At 48.9% G+C, this 19,352-nt stretch overlaps 4 protein-coding genes across 4 annotated transcripts; 1 reads left to right on the forward strand and 3 right to left on the reverse strand.

Moving 5' to 3' along the window:
* Nucleotides 1–4,523: 4,523 nt before the first annotated feature.
* VC83_06017 (uncharacterized protein) lies at nt 4,524–5,446 on the forward strand (the record flags this gene model as incomplete). Its single annotated transcript, XM_024469623.1, has 2 exons — nt 4,524–4,950; nt 5,007–5,446. The coding sequence occupies 2 exons, from the start codon at nt 4,524–4,526 to the stop codon at nt 5,444–5,446; spliced, it is 867 nt and encodes a 288-aa protein (XP_024322487.1).
* Nucleotides 5,447–5,896: 450 nt separating this feature from the next.
* On the reverse strand, nt 5,897–6,211 carry VC83_06018 (uncharacterized protein; the record flags this gene model as incomplete). Its single annotated transcript, XM_024469624.1, has 1 exon — nt 5,897–6,211. The coding sequence occupies one exon, from the start codon at nt 6,209–6,211 to the stop codon at nt 5,897–5,899; it is 315 nt and encodes a 104-aa protein (XP_024322488.1).
* Nucleotides 6,212–8,599: 2,388 nt separating this feature from the next.
* On the reverse strand, nt 8,600–10,782 carry VC83_06019 (uncharacterized protein). Its single transcript, XM_024469625.1, has 4 exons — nt 10,138–10,782; nt 9,867–10,085; nt 8,939–9,820; nt 8,600–8,885 (listed from the first exon to the last, which is right to left on the reverse strand). The coding sequence occupies exons 1-4, from the start codon at nt 10,345–10,347 to the stop codon at nt 8,679–8,681; spliced, it is 1,518 nt and encodes a 505-aa protein (XP_024322489.1). The 5' UTR covers nt 10,348–10,782; the 3' UTR covers nt 8,600–8,678.
* A 1,456-nt stretch (nt 10,783–12,238) lies between these two features.
* On the reverse strand, nt 12,239–13,741 carry VC83_06020 (uncharacterized protein; the record flags this gene model as incomplete). Its single annotated transcript, XM_024469626.1, has 6 exons — nt 12,239–12,353; nt 12,565–12,704; nt 12,756–12,853; nt 12,946–13,076; nt 13,126–13,157; nt 13,487–13,741. 6 exons carry the CDS (start codon nt 13,739–13,741, stop codon nt 12,239–12,241), a joined length of 771 nt encoding a protein of 256 aa, XP_024322351.1.
* Nucleotides 13,742–19,352: the final 5,611 nt, after the last annotated feature.

Genomic DNA, 19,352 nt, shown 5'->3' on the forward strand with positions numbered 1-19,352 from the left:
CAAACACCGAACCCCACAAGAAAACCTACCGGGATGCAAGGCGAGTGCTGCGTGGTGCAGTACCCACACTTCGAACTGGTCGGGGACCAGACACAGTCGTGGGACTGGATCCCATGGGCTTTGGCCCGAAGGCAGCGCAGACAGAGCACAGCGGAAGGCAACCGTAAGGGCCCCGGAGGGGGTGGGAACCGGCATCTTCGATTTTTGGAATCTGCGATTCCGTCAGCCAAGCCCAAGTTATCAACAGCACGCCAACGCGCTCCCATCACCTACTCGTTCGTGCAGATTGTGTATATACTATACAATCAGTTAGTAAACGATCAAGAAACGGACAGGGAGTGGCCACTTACTGGACTCGGAGGGCGGTTTGTGGGCGTTGTTGTTGTGAAGCAAAGAATAAAAAACGAGAAAGTGCGCGAAGCTCTGAACTCAGATTTGGCTTACAACAATGACACCCAAATCGGGTTAGCGCAGCCACCCTCCTTGTGCGATGGGGAACTTTCGACGCGTACCTGTAGCGGATATCTCCCGGTGCTCATTCGGACCATCACCACTAAGCCAGAGATTGAACAAAGAAAACAAAAAGTAGTCGCATACCAGACGGAGCTGATACGGTATTACTGCTCCAGGACTATTTTTCCATCTCCTGTCACATCAGACCAATGCGGTTGTCACTAATGCGGCCACGCGCGCAAACCCTACAACAAAGAACGCCTAAGCTCACAGACGCTACCCGGATGGGTTCCGGACTATAGGCGGGCGGCGTGCTTTGCGGACAAAGCACTCTCTTAAGACGGGGGGTAGTGTAAGGATGCCTCCTTACCTAGATACTCGAAGAACCTGTCTCAGAACTGTTACAGTCACTACAAGCATGAAATCCGACTCGGTGTGGTTTCGAACCAGTAGATGAGCACATAGCGAGTTACACTATAGTGGGGGATGGTAAGGGTGTAGGGTTCAGGGTCGATGCTGACCTGTTGCGGTGGAAGGATCAGGGCTAGGGTTGGGATAACTGAGTCGGGCCCGTTTCAGGTACTCAAGGAAACAGACTCAACGGGGTTCCCCCTTCATCTTTTTTGTATCCTTCATAGTAGACCTATAGGATAGCATCCGTTTAGCCTCCGACTCGCACTCTCATATGCTATTACTGTGAGCTGGGTGCCCTGTGTCCTTACAACAAGAGGATATCATGGATATTTGTTATCCAAAATATCCTTGATATCCCTTTAGCACGACACCACTATATTGTCATACTGACATTCGTTGCACTCAGTTTCCTATCAAACTCAAGAGCAAACTTAGAAATCTCCTCCTCAAACCTACAAGTCACTATACATATTTTGGCTTGTCACACCAACAACAAGAGCAATACTACTCAACGTTTGCTACAACCCTCTATGATTCATTACACGTCATCGCCCCTTAGTTACTGGGCCGATATTACCACATAGCATATCTCTACACCCTCTATGATTCATTACATGACATCACTCCTTAGTTACTGGGCTAATACTACACATGACATATCTCTATCAACTAGAGGCCTAGGAACATGAACGATAGCTCCAAAAGCTTCTACAACTGTCTATGATTCATTACACGTCATTGCTCCTTAGTTAACCACAAGATTGGTTAAGTTATGACATAATCTGTCTATAGGGGTACTCTGACCTTGGACCTCCTTTCACTTCCTATAGGCTAGGAACCTAGGAGATGGTTCTATGGGATTCTCTTACGTCGACTACAGTTACCAAGCCTGGTTAGTCATGGAAAGTATTGAAAAATGAGAGAACTACACTCCTTTAGCATAAATAGGATTGCCCTTTCCTTAAGAAAGGGCAAGCAGACAATACAGTAAATCAACTATCACATACTTCCACGTCTTTTCCAAGCTTCCAAGCATTGATCTTATTACTCCTTGTTTCTGAAAAGTCAGTGAGGTGCTAACCTCTGACTTATCCCTGAGTTCTCAGACTCAACATTTGTTACAACTTGTCTAAACCACTCCACTACATCATACACCTGATTGCTGTGTTGTGGAATAGTCTAAGCTACGACCCTTTGGCTCTGTTTCTTAAGACAGTGTGTTGTCTTAGTAAAATCATCCCTTCCTTGGGTGGCTAGATTCTCACATCTGCTGCACCCACCATACATATATAAGTAGATAGTATTTCCTTGGATAGGAGTTTTGTGCTCAACTGTTTCTTTACAATACTATAACATGTTACTTGGAAAGCCTTTGTGTTTATCCCCTGCCTCCTCTGTGAAGTCAACCTTACGCAAGAAACCTCTGTGTCTTCTATCGGCTAGAAGTTAGCGTTACAGAACCCTATAAAACGAAATACACAGAGATATAAGCAGAATTTGGCTAGAGTATAAGCTCTGTGAATACAACGTCTGTAGCACCCAGCTCACAGTAATAGCATATGAGAGTGTGAGTCAGAGGCTAAACGGATGATATCCTATAGGTCTACTACGAAGGATACAAAAAAGATGAAGGGGGAACCCCATTAAGTCTGTTTCCTTAAATACCCGAAACGGGCCCGACTCGGTTATCTCAACCCTAGCCTTGAACCTTCCACCGCAACAGGTCCACATCAACCCCGAACCCTACACCCTTACCGTTCCCCACTATAGTGTAACTCGCTATGTGCTCCTCAACTGGTCCGAAACAGCACGAAGTCGGTTTTCATGCCCGTGGTGACCGTAACAGCTCTGAGGCGGGTCCTTCGAGTATCTAGGTAAGGAGGTATCCTTACAACGTCTAGGACTAAGGATTGCATCGAGTGGCACGACAACGGCTTCGAAAAGACATGTGAGGAAGTACTCAAATACTAGAGTATCACTCCTGAAATGTTCCACAAATGGAACCCTTCTGTTGGTCTCGACTGCAAGCCATGGGAATATCAATCCTACTGCATCCTTACTAAGGAGAGATACGATGAATTAGAAGCGATGGCAACAACTCCATCCCTACGACTAGTCCCACTCTAGGCCCATCTCCTACCTAGTAGGATGCCAAGGGCTGTTATTACCCGGACAGCCAGTTGCCAATTCTTAAGGAGCAGTTGAACCCAGATGGTGGAGACTTGGCCTTGTCCATCCCTAAATGCAGGAATGTCTGCTATAGCCATTTTTACGACTTTGCAGGTGTGCAAGAGGGTAACCAGTGTTAGTGCAGCAGTTATGTTGGCGGCGAGCGGACAGACAATCAGACGGACTGTAATATTCCCTACACTGGCGACAAAACTGCAATCTGTGGTGGAAAGGGACTCTATAATGTCTTTGAGGCTGAGAAGAACATTGATCTTCCATCTATCACTGCTTCTGGTGCCACGACTTTTGGTGTCGATTCTCTTACAGAAACAGTTCTCAGCTCAACTCACGCCCTTTGCTAGGCGAGCGGCTTGTCCTCCAAACAGATCCTTGAGCGTTGTGCGACAGTGTACTTATTGCCATCATGCCTGATAAACGTATTCAATCCCAATTCCACGTCCGCCATCAGCGCATAGCTAGTAATTACCATGGATGCCGCCCCATAAGGTGCCGCCGAATGATGCCACCAACTAGATGCCTTAGGCAGTCAACTTTGAGAGTAGTGTTACGACGGAACAAGAAGGCTGGCCAACTACAGGACAGGAAGGAGGGAGGTCGCATGAGACCGGCCCTGGTACCTGGAGGGGCAGCGGGGAATAGTAGTTCCGAAAGTATCACGTGACGGACTCGCAGGATGATGAGAAGAATCCTAAGAGTCCAGGACTCCGAGGACTCGAGTGAGTTCCAGGAGTCCACTAGGCACGACGCCACTATATAAGTAGATAGTTAGTTCTTAGATAGGAGCTTCGTGCTCAACTCAATACAGTATTTGTTATATACTAGTAACGTGTTACTTGAAGCCTTTGTGTCCGATCCCCTGCCTCCTCTGATAAGTAAACCTTTACGCAAGAGAACCTCTGTGTCTTCTATCGTTTAGAAGTCAGCGTTACAAGTAGGCGCTGTTGGAACTGCGTTTTAGTACGCTGCACATGCGTAACCTGTATACCAACTGTGTATATATAGGGGCTTCGCCCCTATATATACGCCGTAGTTTCTCAATCAAGTCGTCAAACTGCAATTATGTGTTCAACAGGCGCCACACTGTCAATAGATCACATGATGTCGTCGTGCCATGAAACTGTTGGAACCCTGGCATTACAGTACTGTTGATATATACGGTATCGTGAGACTTGCGGCACCGAGAGCGATACGCTACTGTCAAGCACACAACACCATGATATTCCCTGCAAACCACGGCGAGAGTGTTAAGATTTCAGCCGCGTTGTAGAGGATTTGGCACTAGCGCGGTTGGACGTAACCCAACCACGACACTATACAGGACTCTCCTTCCTTAGTCAAGTCAAAACAGCTCATGATCACTCATATCTGCAATACGCTGCCTACCTCCCTGCTCCTCAAATTTACCCCACATTCTAATGGTTACTACGATGCGTAAAGAAAACAGGCATCGCGAAATTTCTGTCAGAATGCTCCCATCAGGTTCATCGGTTGTGTTCAAAGAATCAACGTATTTCTTGCGGAATGGACCAGAAATCTCCCTGCCTTTGCCTGCCGAGGTCCGCGCCCATCAACGCCAGGGGCAATATGGGCCCATTCAGTTCGAATCGCTCAACCTCCTGGTCAAATACGGAAAAGAGATCACTATCGCGGAGGGGCAATGTCTCTGGGCTATCCGTCGCTTCTTGCCTTCCCAAGTCCCAGTTCCCGAAGTCTATGGCTGGTGCGAAGACAATGGCGAAGTTTTCGTTTACATGGAGCTTGTTAAAGGCGTTACATTGGAAAAAAGATGGGAGTCGCTCTCAAAACAAGAGAGGAAAATCGTCTGTGACCAGCTTCGAGCTATGTTACTAGCACTACGCAATCTACAACAGGATCCAAAGGATCAGTTTCTAGGTGAGTAGCTTTCTCATTTGAATCCCTAACCAAAATGCAAACTAATTGCTTTTAAGGTCATATCAACCGCCAACCTCTGCTAGATATCGTATTCACAGACGACACAAAACCTTCCGCTGGCCCATTCGCCTCAGTAAAAGAATTTCATGACTGGCTATCTTATTTGACCAAACAAGGGAAGGAGATCCACTGGCCAGACCCTTCACAAATTCCTGATCCATTCCGGCACTTACTTCCGGACAACTCGCCAATTACCTTTACTCATGCAGACCTACATCCAAGCAACATCATCGTGTCTACAGACAAACCCTATCGCATTGTGGGTATCATTGACTGGCATCAATCGGGCTGGTATCCAGAATACTGGGAATACTGCAAGGCCGTATTCACAGCCGATCCCAACGGAGAATGGGAGACCGAATACATACCACGATTTTTGGAGGTTGCTGATTGCTATGGTGCTTGGAGCTATTATTCTCAAACTCTTGGATACTGAAACATTTTCTAGAGATAGCAAATCAAAACGAGCGTGAAGTCTAAACCCCCAGGAGCTTACTTGCCCCAGCTCTGGTTCGGTAGGGCACCTTGGCTCATTATTAGTTATCACACCGACGGAATCTTCACCGAAGTAAAAGTCACTGATGCCGGGGCTTGATTCATAGAGTGGGAAAGCAAACATCAAACCAAACTACTAATACGGGCGACATTGTTTGCGAAATGTTATATTTATTCCTTAATTCTCAGCGGTAAGTCTTAAAGACAAAAGCCCGCAACGGTCGGCCGAGCTTAAACTCCGGAGGAGAACTCCATACAACGACCAAAGCTCACAAAATAATAACGGCACAAGCCATCAAGTTCGTTGGTCTTCTAGAGCTGCCATTCATGTAAGCATGCGGCCAGAATTTATAATGGACTTGTTGACCACCTCGAGAAGTACTCACCTAAGCTAGACTCGCGCAAATGGCAGCAGCAGCAGCAGCCGCAGCCTGAGAGTTAGAGTGCCAGCAATAGCGGTGCACGTGGCAGCGCTACAAATTTTGCCAGTAGCCTTAGCGGTCCTCTTGCAGCTATCGTAACTCTTCTGAGCGCTAGGGTCGTGAGCCTTTTCAAGAGCGTGTTTAAGGGCCTTGTAGAGGCCGTAGATAAGGCAACAGCTGCCAATACCAGCTTCTTCTTGTCTCTGTAGCCCAGATCTCGCGTCTAACGGCGGCGCGGCTAGTCCCAGCCTAATGACAGTGGAAAGGACGATCATAACCTTCATTTTGGCAATATGTATTTAGTAATTGGAATGATGTAACGTGGTCCATATGCAATTGAAGCACCCAATCGAGTGAAACACCCAACTACGACAACACGACAAAATACTAATGTGCATTGTGCCCTATGTTGCCACATGTTCCACATCGCCGTTCCCTCGCTTCGGTCCTCTTTGCACGACCTGCACCCTGGCGTGCTTCCTCTACTACTTGCCTATTCACATCCCTTTGGCCGACAATAGCTTGTCCTTTAAATATAGCAAGACTGCCTCATTCTTGGAGACGAGTTCTCTTTGCTCTACGACGCTTGCTTATAGTTGTGTTTGCCTCTTCTAGTACTTCAACTTGTGCTCGTAGTAATACAACTTCGTGCATCATTTTCCCTGTCCCCTTGCAAAATGATCAATTGCTTCAAACATTGCTGATGGAGAGCTGTTAGTATAAATAGAGACGTATAACTAACTTGTTAGCTCTTAAAGAGTGACAGGCCTATCCAATAATGTTAAATATTAAGCATCTCATTAAAATCTACAGCCATCCAACCCTAAGGTTATTTAAATCGTTAGCTTTAACTAGTATTACCATGGCATTAAGAACCTGCTAGATTTCTCAAACACCTAACGCCACTTATAAACAATTTTTAATAATGGCACCTAACAAACACTAGGCTAACGGTCCATTTAAACTAATCCTAACCCTACTCTTCACCTAAGGCCCTAACAAGCTAGTTGACTAATACATAACCATTATAAGCTAAATAGCTATAGTACATAACACTATGATTTGTGTGCTAAACAGGTACCCTCCCCTTAACCCTATCTTACACCTCTCTATATAGTTATAGACTAACAGAAACTAGCATCTACCTCTAAGCCCTATAAGTCAAGCTAGAGGACTATAAAGATTTTATTAAATACAGCTTATGCTAGTATTAGATGATTATAAACTACCATTGCTATAAAGAGGATCGTCTCTTCCTATAGATTAAGGAGAGGACTAAGAAGGGGCTTATAGAGGTTAATGTTAAACAACATATACCTTCCCCTATTTTCTTACCTATGGCCTCTTATCCCTAACCTTCATCCTGAACCTTCATCCCTAACCTTCACCCCTAACCTTTACCAACCCTAAGAAGTGTCTAACCCTAATGTAAGGCGGCCCATCATGTGAGGCTGCCCTGAACTCAGGGGCTGCCTGGCAGCGGAGCCACTAGGGCTCAGTAAACTAGGGTATATAGGAACATAGGATATAAGGAGCTGGAAGCCTCAGAAGGAGGCCTCCAGCTGATAGTCGCTGTACATACGTAGACCTACTGTCTTGCAATATGATCTCACTTCTGCCTTCTGACCTGGTTCCCTGGACTCCCATGAGACCCTAGGGACTGCGCTTTACACCTAACCTCACCCCTAACCCTACCCCTAAGCATACCCCTTATAGACCTAACCAACCTCACCCTAAAAGCCTTTAAAGCTAGCATCTAATCCTATAACACCTATCTCTAATCCCTCCTCCTCTCTTGTAAGGACACAGGGCACCCAGCTCACAGTAATAGCATATGAGAGTGCGAGTCAGAGGCTAAACGGATGCTATCCTATAGGTCTACTACGAAGGATACAAAAAAGATGATGAGGAACCCTGTTGGGTCAATCCCCTTAAGTACCCGAAACGGGTCCGACTCGGCTAACCTGCCCTAACTCTCCCCACGTGACCGTAACCTGCCCGACTCCGATGCTTTCCGTCACTGAGGGCGGAGGCATCCTTACATCTCTAGCACCTCCTTTTCCACCCCTAAACTCCTTGCTATAATCAACTCCTTTACCGCTACCCTAACAACCTACCTTACTAACAAGATCCCCTCCCTCCTCTCCCTCTACTGCTATAGCAACGTGCTCCTGCTTAGAAAACTTGCTACTATAGAGTTTTAGAAGGCGGGGATAGGGGTAGTGAGGACGGAGGGGGGACATATGTTTTTTGTGAATTTAGATAGGGGGTTTAAGGGGGGGTTGTGGAGGGATTTCCTAGCTATATCTATGAGTCTGCCTCTAGTGTCTTGGTAGGGGGTTGGTATGTGTGGAATAAAGCTAATGGTAGAAAGGCGCTAGGGTAGTGGAAGTTTGCGCCGCTAGATAGTGATGGGAATCAGAAGGAGTTGTATGCACTTAGAGAGTAACTATGTGCCTCTGATTAGGGTTGCGGGTTTGCCAACGATGGGGATTGTTGCTGTTTTTGTTGGGTTTCTAAGCTGAGATACCACGATCATTTACCACATGCTGAGGTTGTTGGGTTTCTGAGCTGAGATACCACGATCGTTTATCATATGCTGAGGTTTGCTTGGTTTTGAAAGGATAGTTTTGGGAGATTGGAAATGATACAACAGCAAAGGCCTCAATAGTGTGCGCATTTGATTAGAAGAATATAGTATGTACAAAATATACACCTATTACATTAAACGACCCCCAGACATAAATAAGTCTACATCCAGAAAGCAAACAATGCAAATCCAGCAGTCATAGCGATGCTGGAAGTAAGCAGGCTTGTTGCGCTGCTAGGGATAGTGGATGGCCTCCCGGTGGGCAAGACGGACGAGGACGGCTTTTGTGGGATGACTGTAGTGCCGTTGGTCGATGGGTATGGCGCCTCAGGGGTCACGGTAGGTACCATTCCGACAGGGCAGACGGTCTGTAGATGTTAGAGAGGCAAAGAGGGCGAGGAGGAGAGGAGCAGTAACCCACGGTGTAATCCTCATAGGTGATGGTGGTGACGGAGCCAATGGGGCAGTTCGTAACAGTAGCTGGGCACTTGGTAATAGTGTGGACGGAAGTCGCGTAGACAGTTGAGGTTGTGAGGCTTAAAGTCGAGTTCGAAGCACCAGTGGAAGTAGAAGCGGAAGCGGACGCAGATTCGGAACCAGATGCGGAGGCAGAGGCAGAGGCGGAGGCAGATGTTGTAGACGAGCAAACGCATCCTATATTAGCGAGGCTGGTGATCGGGGGAGCATTGCAAGTAGCCTGAGCCTCCCATGGTGCGACGGAAGTGTATGGCGCATCGCCCTTGGCCTTCTCAACCTTGACAAGAACTGGGATGACAGAGCCAGTGCTCAAGCTGAACTTGCGGTGACCAAGGACACGGAGGAGGCTTGCAATCTCTCCAGAGTGGCTGGTGATACTGAGGAAACTGCTTGGGTCAGACGGGAAGATGGAGTCTAGGGCGTTCTTAGAACGCTTATCCTGGGCAGAGGATGTCTCAGCGGTGGTCTTAGTCCACAGCTCATCCTTCTCGGTAAAGCCGGCGTCGAAAGGCCACCCTGGGTAGTTGGAGGCGATGTAGCTCTTGGTGCTGCGGCGATCGCAGGTGTGCATGGAGATACCCTCGCGCAGGTAGTCCTTGATGAGAGGCGTGAACGGGGTCACGAGACCTTCGAAAGTGAGCTTGGCGGTCTCGAGGCAGCGGATCAAGGGGCTGGTGTAGAAGCTCCCTGGGAGAGACTGCTTCTGGGAAGCAATCTGCGAGGTCCAGAAGGCATGGGCCCTTTCGGCCTGAGCAATGCCCCTCGGCGTGACCTTGGCATCTGCCCAGACGAAGGTTCCGTTGCCATCAAGCTCTGACCAGTAGCACTGCATAAAATCAGCGTTTGTCACGGATCAACGTGGATATACTTACGTTCCAGGCTGGCGTTCCATAGCTGGACTCGGCAACGTTGTGGTAACCCTCGCCATGGCGACCGAGGTAGAGAACGGCATATCTCTCATCGGCAGTACTGGCGATATTCAGCGCGGCAACCTCATTCTCAAAACGCTCCCACTGGGTCTTGGTGCCCGCGGGATCAAAGGACGCGTCTGAGTCATAGGATTGATTAATCAAGCCAAAGTTTGTCGCGGTCTGGGATGTGTCAGTTGCCGCGTATAGTCACATCAACAACATATAGTCTTACATAATCAAATCCATCAGTCGAGGTGGAATTAATATCCTGAAGAAAGTAACCAGGTACGGTACTGTACTTGAGGTACGATGAAGTAGCATCAACGGTTGCAAGGACAGAAAGGGCAGCAGCGCCGGCAGTAAACAAAGAGCGAGAAACCATGTTGAAGCAGCAAATAACGACTGTATAAAGGTGAGTAGTCGAGTTAAACACTGTGAGCATCGTGAAAAGAAATGGACTCGTGGTAGATCTTGTATCAAAACAATTCAATATCGTCCAGGGTTATACAAGCTCCGGATACTCTGGGGCGCATTTTGGCATATAACCAATTACACGGGAGTGTAGAGACATTCGTATTTGTCCGTTAATTTTCCATCGCCGGAAGTTATAAAAAAGGGTCCAACACCATGCAAAACAGTGTAGTCGTAAGCCTTTCAGTGATGGCGTTGTCGTATTGTTGCTGTTTGCATGGTGGTTGTTGTTCTCTAATTTCATCTCGGCGCCAATCTGGGGACGTCGGGGAGACACGTGCGCGGTACCAAGCTTTGGTGGAGCAAGCACGTTGTTGATGGTTTTTGACAGGGGATACAGTTATCTGATATGTAACGCCGATTTTTTGACATTTGGTTATATAAGTTGCTTGTGCTTGATGGGTTTTAATGCAATGCACGCGTGTTCTGGGTATCATGATATTGTTGCGGCCTAAGGTAGGCTGCGCACTACTCGCTCAATACTCGGCTCACTCGCTCAGTGGGTTACTCAGCTGGGTGAGTAGCTGAACCTTTTACTCGACTCGGTGAGTGAGGTCAATACTCAGTTACTCTGTAAAAACCCGGTGAGTACTCGGCTATCACGTGTAAGATTTATGCATCATGTGAACAGTCCCTCATACGATTAATACTGTTTTATGGTTAAGTTAAAGTATTACATCTATTAGCATCACTCTCGCCATCTCTAGTAAGCTGTGAGAACGAATCATGTATATTCCTCTATCTAAGTACCATGATTATCAGAAGATTATTAGAACGCTATTATCTATTATATATGCTTAAGAACATCCCTCCACCTTGCTTGATGAGGCCGGCCAGACCTACTAATACCTAAAGTATTTATAGGGTCTTGATGAGGATCCTCGACTGAGCGGAACGAGCTATGAGTCAAGATAACTGTGTATAGAACTTGTTCATAAAATGTCTCTTGTGTGAGAATATGATCTTATTATAGGTATTAACCTACATAATTCTGGTAATAATCTGGTAATCCTTACTTGTTGAGGTTGCATTTGATTGATTCGCATTTGATAGAGACTATCCTTCCCATCTGTGACTTCTTTTTGCAAATGTCTGATGCAAGATGTGTTGCCATAGACTTTGGGCCAGCAGACTTGATTGCAGGATGCGTAAGGGGCCTTCGAACAATAAGTACAAATAACACATGGTTCTCCAGAAAGCCGGTCTGCTCCTTGGTGATAACTTCTCCAGTATTGAGAACTCCAGTTGGTTGAATCCCATGCAATCTTCATAAGGAGTTTTGTAGTATGATCTGAGTGTTGTTCATACCATCGTGATAGCTTCCACCACTCAATGAATATATCGTGTGTATCCTTAGTCCATTTGACAAATTGGTTTAACTTGCCAATATATTCAAGGCCTGCAGGGACTTTGTAAGGATGCCTGTCCCTCAGTGATGGAAAGGATCTGAGTCGGGCAGGTTACGGTCACATGATAAGAGTTAAGGCAGGTTAGCTGAGTCGGACCCGTTTCGGGTACTTAAGGAGATTGACCCAACGGGGGTTCCTCTCTTCATCTTTTTTGTATCCTTCGTAGTAGACCTATAGGATAGCATCCGTTTAGCCTCTGACTCGCACTCTCATATGCTATTACTGTGAGCTGGGTGCCCTGTGTCCTTACAGACTTGATTTAATGAGGATAGTCGTTGAGAAGACGGAAAAGAGTCTGAGAATACTGTCAGAATCAAACAACTCTGAGTATTGAGATGGCATTTGGCAAATTGCTCGATTATCAGAAGGTTACCAGAAGTCTGGCTACGATGAAGTACTTAAATACCTGGTTTTCCAACGCGAAAGGTACTCCAGCGCTATAACTTTAGCAACTCAAGTTCTCCTCTGCTCTAGCTCCAGGAACAACATATCCTGTGCAGCTGATACCTTAGCCCACTTTTCCTTATCAAACTTCTTAGAGTAGACAAGTAAGAACGCCTCTTTGAAGCTAGAACTATGAGTGGATATTTGCAACCATCCATTGTCGACAAGATTGTAAGACTTTGGGTACCACTGCACAGGTCCTGGTAATTAGGCCCACTTTCCAAACTGCCTGCTCGTACAAACAGAAATATTTATGTGGTGGGATAACCTCGTGAAAAGTGCTATAATAAACAATTAGTATTGCCAGAAGATTGCTAGGATGATCAGAGACGTACCCTTCCTCTACATCAATCCACGGCATATACTCAAAGAGACGCTCAGGCTTCTTTCTCAGCTTTCCAGCCTTTCTCGTATATGAGTGGATACAGCTATCCCAGAAATGTTGCCACTTGCGGAAATTGGACTCTTCATGGGCCTATCAACTATTAGTATCACCAGAAGATTACCAGATTATGAGGTAGCATACATCAATGTGCGCTTGAGTTAAGAGAGCCTGGGTGCTAGTGATCTCTTCATCGGAAAGCTCATCTGGTAGAACAGCCTCGTCATTTAAAATATCTCGCGCTGTAACATAAGCTCCAACTCCAAATCGTCTTCAACCTCAGTATCCTCCCATTCGCTGTTATGATTGTCATCGATTGGAATACTTGAGATACCCTCAAATGCAGCAAGCTCAGACAGAAGTTGTTTGGGCGGAGTAGATGGTGGGGCTTGTGGAGAAGAAGAGGCGCTAATATTCTTGACTTTCTGATTCGCAATGCAAGATGCATGGGTACCCTTCTCAGTCCTGTTTATAGTTAGATTGAGGCTACCAGAGATTACCAGAAGGGACTTACCGAACACAAATACGCTCAACCTTCAATTCATTCTGTAGACGTGTCTTGTCTTCAGTAGAGGCAGCGATATACTTTGTGTAATGACACAGGGCACCCAGCTCACAGTAATAGCATATGAGAGTGCGAGTTGGAGGCTAAAAGGATGCTATCCTATAGGTCTACTACGAAGGATACAAAAAAGATGAAGGGGGAACCCCGTTAAGTTTGTTTCCTTAAGTACCCGAAACGGGCCCGACTCGGTTATCCCAACCCTAGCCCTGAACCTTCCACCGCAACAGGTCCGCATCGACCCTGAACCCTACACCCTTACCGTCCCCCACTATAGTGTAACTCGCTATGTCCTCCTCTACTGGTCCAAAACCACACCAAGTCGGATTTCATGCTTGTGGTGACCGTAACAGCTCTGAGGCGGGTTCTTCGAGTATCTAGGTAAGGAGGCATCCTTACACTTTGCAGACTTATATAACTTCTTTAAGTAGTAGCTCAGATCAGCATGGTCAGCCTTGAGTGCTAAGTGAACAGCCTTCTCATCTTCAGTAAGGTTGGAGACGCAGTTGCGAGCTTTGATAGTATTCGCATTAGTGGAGAGTTCTTCATGTGCCTTGAGTTTCGCCATACTAACTAAACACGTGATTAGCAGAGATCTCCAGAAGTTCTGGCTATAGAATCAAGATAATAAACTTAGTTGAAGTCCTAGAGAAGAGGTAAAGGCTCAAAAGGGAAGAAGAATGTGTAGATCGGAGAGTAACCAAGGAAGGTGGTTCTAAGGTCGTGGTTATTTTAAAGTTGCAAACAAAAATATTTGTGAAGGAATATTCACCTACAAAGAATTACTGTTCCAAAAACAACACCACAATGCGCACCTTCATATAAAACACATACCTTTCAACCTCTACCTCTTTACTATACTCTTCTTCTGCAATATTCTTTCTACAAACTCACTGTAAGTACACATATCTTTTGATCTACTTCTTTATCTTGTGTTTACTTTACTAACTCACCTTGATATTAGCAAATGACTCGTACCAAGCAAACTGCTAGGAGATCAACTGGCAGCATAGCACCAAGGATGCCACTTGGATTACGGGCTGGCTCTGGGCTTGGCGGAAAGGGACAGGAAAAGGCTGTGGGCACAGCAAGAAAAGCTCCAGTTTGCTCATCTCAAGCTAGCAACAATCATGCTCAGAAGGCCACGCGCTGCACAAAGTCTAGTAAGAGGATTACCAGAGGATTACCAGAGGATTACCAGAACTCTCTAATAAACATATAGGCACCAAGGCTCTCCGCGATATCAGAAGACAGCAACTTGATACTAGCTCCCATTCCAGCGTCTTGTTAGGGAAATCACAGAAGACTTCAAGTCCAATCTTCGCTTCCAGCAATCTGCTATCCTAGCTCTTTAGGAAGCTGCTGAATGCTTCCTCATTCGAGAATTTGAGAGTATGATGTTTAAACATAGTGACAGGGACATACTAACAGTTATAGTGACAAACCTCCTCGCTATTCATGCGAAGAGAGTGACAATTCAGGCAAAGGGTATGATATTGGTTCGGCGTTTGCAGGATATGATGTTTAAGCTGTGGGCTTAATCGATGGAAATGTCTCTCACCCAGGAATGAAGGTCAGATGAGTTCTGGCAACCATCTGGTAACCTGGTACCTAAAGGCCAAAGGTTATAGTGTGGAATAGGACATCAACAATATGGGAATGGAGTTGGAGTTATGGCGTCTTGATCAATGAAGTCGCACCCCGTTTTTAACATAAGTAATGGCTAATCAAACACGTGATATAACTGAGTTGCCAAGACTGTTGAAGGCCTCACGTGGGCCCAGGGAAATTGAAGCCAGATTGGGCCTAGCCCACGGATTCAGGGGCTCAGAGGTAGGTTTATTTAACGTACGTAGACCCCGTAGATAGTATAGCTTAATCAATCGACTTGAAGACCAGATTCTGTACACCCCTCACTCCGTTTTTGCCTGTTTAAAGTGATGATTCTAGCGGACCGTTGATACAGTACTAATTTGTACGTGAATCACCGACCCACGAAAATCGGAACCACCGTACACCTCCAACAGGTTATGAGCCCGGAGTCGCCCAGGGGTTAATCAGATCTCGATTCCGACGTCTCACTTCGATAAGTGAGAACTGAGTTCTACGAAAGAAGACTCAGAAACGCTGTGAAGAAGGCCACACCCTAGCCGCAGCGGTTCCGACAGAAAACGGAACAGAACAGACGGCATCGATACTCGAAGCCAGGAACAGACCGGAAACCATCCAGTATGGATACCAGTGGTACAGGGAGGGCCCTCATAACGAAGCTGACGGGCCCTAACTACCGGACATGGAGCGCGCAGGTCAAGCGCCTGCTCCAAAGCAAGAAACTCTGGCCGGCCATCGAATCGACGAAGGCAGAGCCCAAAGAAAAGGTGGCTGCCACCACAGAAGACACTGGCGAAGGCGACCCCACAAGTGAGGAACCTTCGGCCGCCCAGATAAGAGACTGGGAGGCAAGCACGCTCCTAATGAGCCTGTGCTCGAGGGAAGCCCTCGAGTACATCGTCGATATGGAAACTGCACAGGAGCAGTGGGCGAAGTTGAAGGAGCTGTACGGGCCGGTAGGCAAGCAGCAGCTGAGCGAGAAGCTCAGGTCCTTCAACAATTACGCCGTGCAGAAAACTGGCAAGACGATATCTGAACGGGTTACGGAGCTTAATACGCTCCAGGCCCAGATAGGGTCCATCGACCCTGAGGAACGCCCCTCAGAACGCCTTAAGACAACCATACTGACGGACTCCGCCAGGGCCATCGGGCCCCAGTACGAGGCCGTCACGATGCAGCTCGAGATCGCTGATGTCACTGACTTTGATTCGGTGGTCGCCCGCCTGACCGAGCATGAACGAAGGCTGGCGGCATCGAAGCCCCTTAAGGAAACAGCCCTCCAGGCGACAACTAGACAGGGTGATGCTGGCCGCAGCCGCGGCCGCGGCCGTGGCAAAGGAAGGGAGAGGGGCGGCAGACCACAGAACCAGTTCCCAGACGTGGTCTGCTACCACTGCGAGAAGTCCGGCCATTATAGGAGTGACTGTAATGACCGGAAGAAGGAACGAGCTGGTGGAAGAGAAGGGCCATCCACCGGCCCCCTCGCTGCGCCAGGTGGCGGCAAGGGACTCTCGCCCCAGTCGCAAGAGGCACATATGGCCTCAGAGACAAGCTGGATCGCCATCACTAGATGCGATGAGAATGCTACAGCCAACTGGGCTGGTGCCAGCCAAGCTCAAGAGCTCTCCTGGATCGTCGATTCAGGCTGTACGCGGCATATGACTTATGCCCGCGAGGCCTTCATCGACTACAGGCTCCTAGATGAGCCCATCCAGGTGAACATCGCTAACGGGGCATGCATTGATGCAGTCGCCGAAGGTACAGTAAGCCTCCAGACCGCTGTCAAAGGCAGGATACGCAGCGTGCAGATCTTAAACGTGTTGCACGTCCCGCTCCTCGCCGGAAACCTCATCTCGGTGCCCCATCTCCAGGATAGGGGCATCATGACATGGACCGTCAAGAGCGGCATGATGCTCCTTGAGCTCGACGGGCGAGTCATTGGAGAGGCCAAGCGTATAGGCCGCTCCTATGTACTGAACGGCACATAGGATGGCGTCGTCACCGCCCAGCGAGCGGTGGCGAAATCGCCGAAGGATGCCATGCTGTGGCATCGACGTTTTGGGCACTTGAGTTCCCAGAGCCTGCGCCTAGTTCATACTGCCGTCACCGGTATGCCAGGGGCGATTGAGGGCATCGCTGAGCCCTGCGAAGCGTGCTTGCTCAACAAGAGCACGAGGGTGATCAGCCGCAAAGCCCCTGAGCATGCCAAGGCCCCTCTAGATCGCGTGCATAGCGATATCTGGGGCCCTTACAGAATACCCGCTCTGAATGGAGCGGCGTATTTTATCACCTTTACGGACGACTACTCCCGTAAGACCTGGGTGTACGTTGTTAGCACAAAGGACCAGCTGCGGACGGTGTTCATCGAATTTCGGACTCGTGTTGAGCTGGAAACTGGACTGAGGGTGAAAATTGTCCGTTGTGATAACGGGAGTGAGTATAAGGGCCTAGACAATATGTTTAGGACCTTCTACGGTGTTCAATTCGAGTTTACCACGGCATACACGCCGTGGCAGAACGCAGTCTCAGAGCGCCTAAACCGGGCTTTGGTTCAGGCTGCAAGAGCCATGATGGCTCACGCCGGCTTGCCCCCAGAGCTCTGGGCGGAGGCCGTGATGGCAGCGTCCTATATTCGAAACAGGACGCCAGTCGGACCAGAGGGAATGACACCTGAGGAGGCGTACACCGGCAAGAAGCCGACTGTTGAGCACCTCCGTGCTTGGGGCTGCGCGGTATACCATACCGTCGCCCCTGAGCAGAACGACAAAGACAAGCTGGCCCCGAACGGCTTGCGGACAGCCTTGGTAGGCTACATGCCCGCCTCGAAGCAGTACAGACTGTACGACCCCGAGAGGAAGAGAATCATCATCTCGACCTCCCCAAGATTTGTAGAAGGCCAACGCCTCCACCTGCCTGGCATCGAAGCCGAGAGCACAGAAACCGTGGGATTCGACCCCATGGAGGCAGGGCCACAGACAGGCCCCTCGCCAAAGTCGTCTAGACAGATGACTAGACAGCCACCAGTGGCCGCAAGGAGCGACCAGACACCGGAGGCAGATGCTAGTAGCAGCTATGCTGATCTAGCGCCAGACCAGACCCTCCCTGTTCTAGAACAGGGGCACATTGGTGAGGACACCAATGCCCCTGTGAGCGTGAACGCTCTAGGGAGGGACATGAACCAGGAGGCATACCGACCGCCCCCTACGTCCAGTTCACCAGAAGACGGTGGCAGAAACCACCACAGCCAGGCACGCGCAGCGCTGCCGAGAGCTGTCTCCCCTCTCGAAGAGGAGGACGAAGGTGATCCAGGCCGCCAGCTTCTCGCAGAAGCTGAGCTGGCGATCGAAGAACCCGCTGTAAGGCGTAGCGGCCGTGAGAGGCGGGCGCCGAACCGATTCGAGGGGGCACTCTATGCTGCCGTCGAGAAGATCCCGATACCAAGAGACTTTAAGGAAGCCCTCGGTGACCCGTCCTATGGGGCGGACTGGGCACAGGCCGCTCAGGAAGAGCTTGCCCAGCTCCAGTCGCTCGGGACATGGGAGCTCTCAGAGCTCCCGAAAGGGAAGCGCCTCCTAGGATGCCGATGGGTGTTCAATGTCAAGTATACACCCACCGGCCTCGTGGACCGCTTCAAGGCCCGCCTCGTCGCGCAGGGCTTTAGCCAGGTTCCAGGAGACGACTTCCTAGAGACATTCTCGCCCACAATCAGGGCCGAGTCACTAAGGCTTCTGCTAGCGATCGGCGCCTACGAGGATCTAGAGATCCGTCAAGTAGACGTCGTGAGTGCCTATCCACGCTCAGATTTGCACGCGGAAGTCTATATGAGACCGCCAGAAGGACTAGACTGCCCAAAAGGCAGTGCCTTGCGAATCCGGAAGTCGCTCTACGGCCTAAAGCAATCTGGCCGTGAGTGGTACATCGAGGCATGCAAAGGCCTAAAGGGGCTCGGACTGGAGCCTCTATTCGCAGACCCTAGCGTTTTCGCCACGACAGACCGCAAGCTTCTCGTCGGCTTATACGTCGACGACATGCTCATCCTCGCGAAGGACCCAGCAGTCGTCGATCAGGCTGTTGCTTTCATTCAGGAACGATGGCAGATCAAGGATCTCGGAGATGTAGGCCAGATCCTCGGAATCCAGGTGACCCGGGACAGGAAGAGACGCCTCCTGTTCCTCGATCAGGGGGCCTACATCGACCAGCTGGTAAAGCGCTTCGGCCTCGAGAAGTCGAAGCCTTTCCTGACGCCAGCTGCGGACAGGACCGCTCTCCTGAGAAGCGACGGCACCGAACAGCAAGCAGACCAACACCTGTACCAGCAGGGGGTTGGGTCCTTAGCCTGGCTGGCAGTATGCACACGCCCGGATATTGCATACGTCTGGGGGCAGCTCAGTCAGAGCTGCTCGGCACCTACAATCCGGAACTGGAACGGCGTCCTTCACGCCATTCGATACGTGAAGGGTACGAGGGATCTGCGGCTAGTATTTGGGGGAACAGGGGGCGATTTATCGCCCCAATTACATGGATACTGTGATGCCGACTACGCTGGTGATCACACAGACCGCCACTCA

Source organism: Pseudogymnoascus destructans, assembly GCF_001641265.1.
Source record: "Pseudogymnoascus destructans isolate 20631-21 unplaced genomic scaffold scaffold_16, whole genome shotgun sequence".
Taxonomy (NCBI): Eukaryota; Fungi; Ascomycota; class Leotiomycetes; order Thelebolales; family Thelebolaceae; genus Pseudogymnoascus; species Pseudogymnoascus destructans.

What these genes read in the sequence shown, in the direction of transcription:
- VC83_06019 (XM_024469625.1), bottom strand. Translation starts at nt 10,347, where the DNA reads ATGCTCACAGTGTTTAACTCGACTACTCACCTTTATACAGTCGTTATT. An exon ending in CGACTGATGGATTTGATTAT is followed by an intron (nt 10,086 to 10,137) that starts GTAAGACTATAT and finishes GACACATCCCAG; the next exon opens with ACCGCGACAAACTTTGGCTT. An exon ending in TCACCTATGAGGATTACACC is followed by an intron (nt 8,886 to 8,938) that starts GTGGGTTACTGC and finishes TAACATCTACAG; the next exon opens with ACCGTCTGCCCTGTCGGAAT.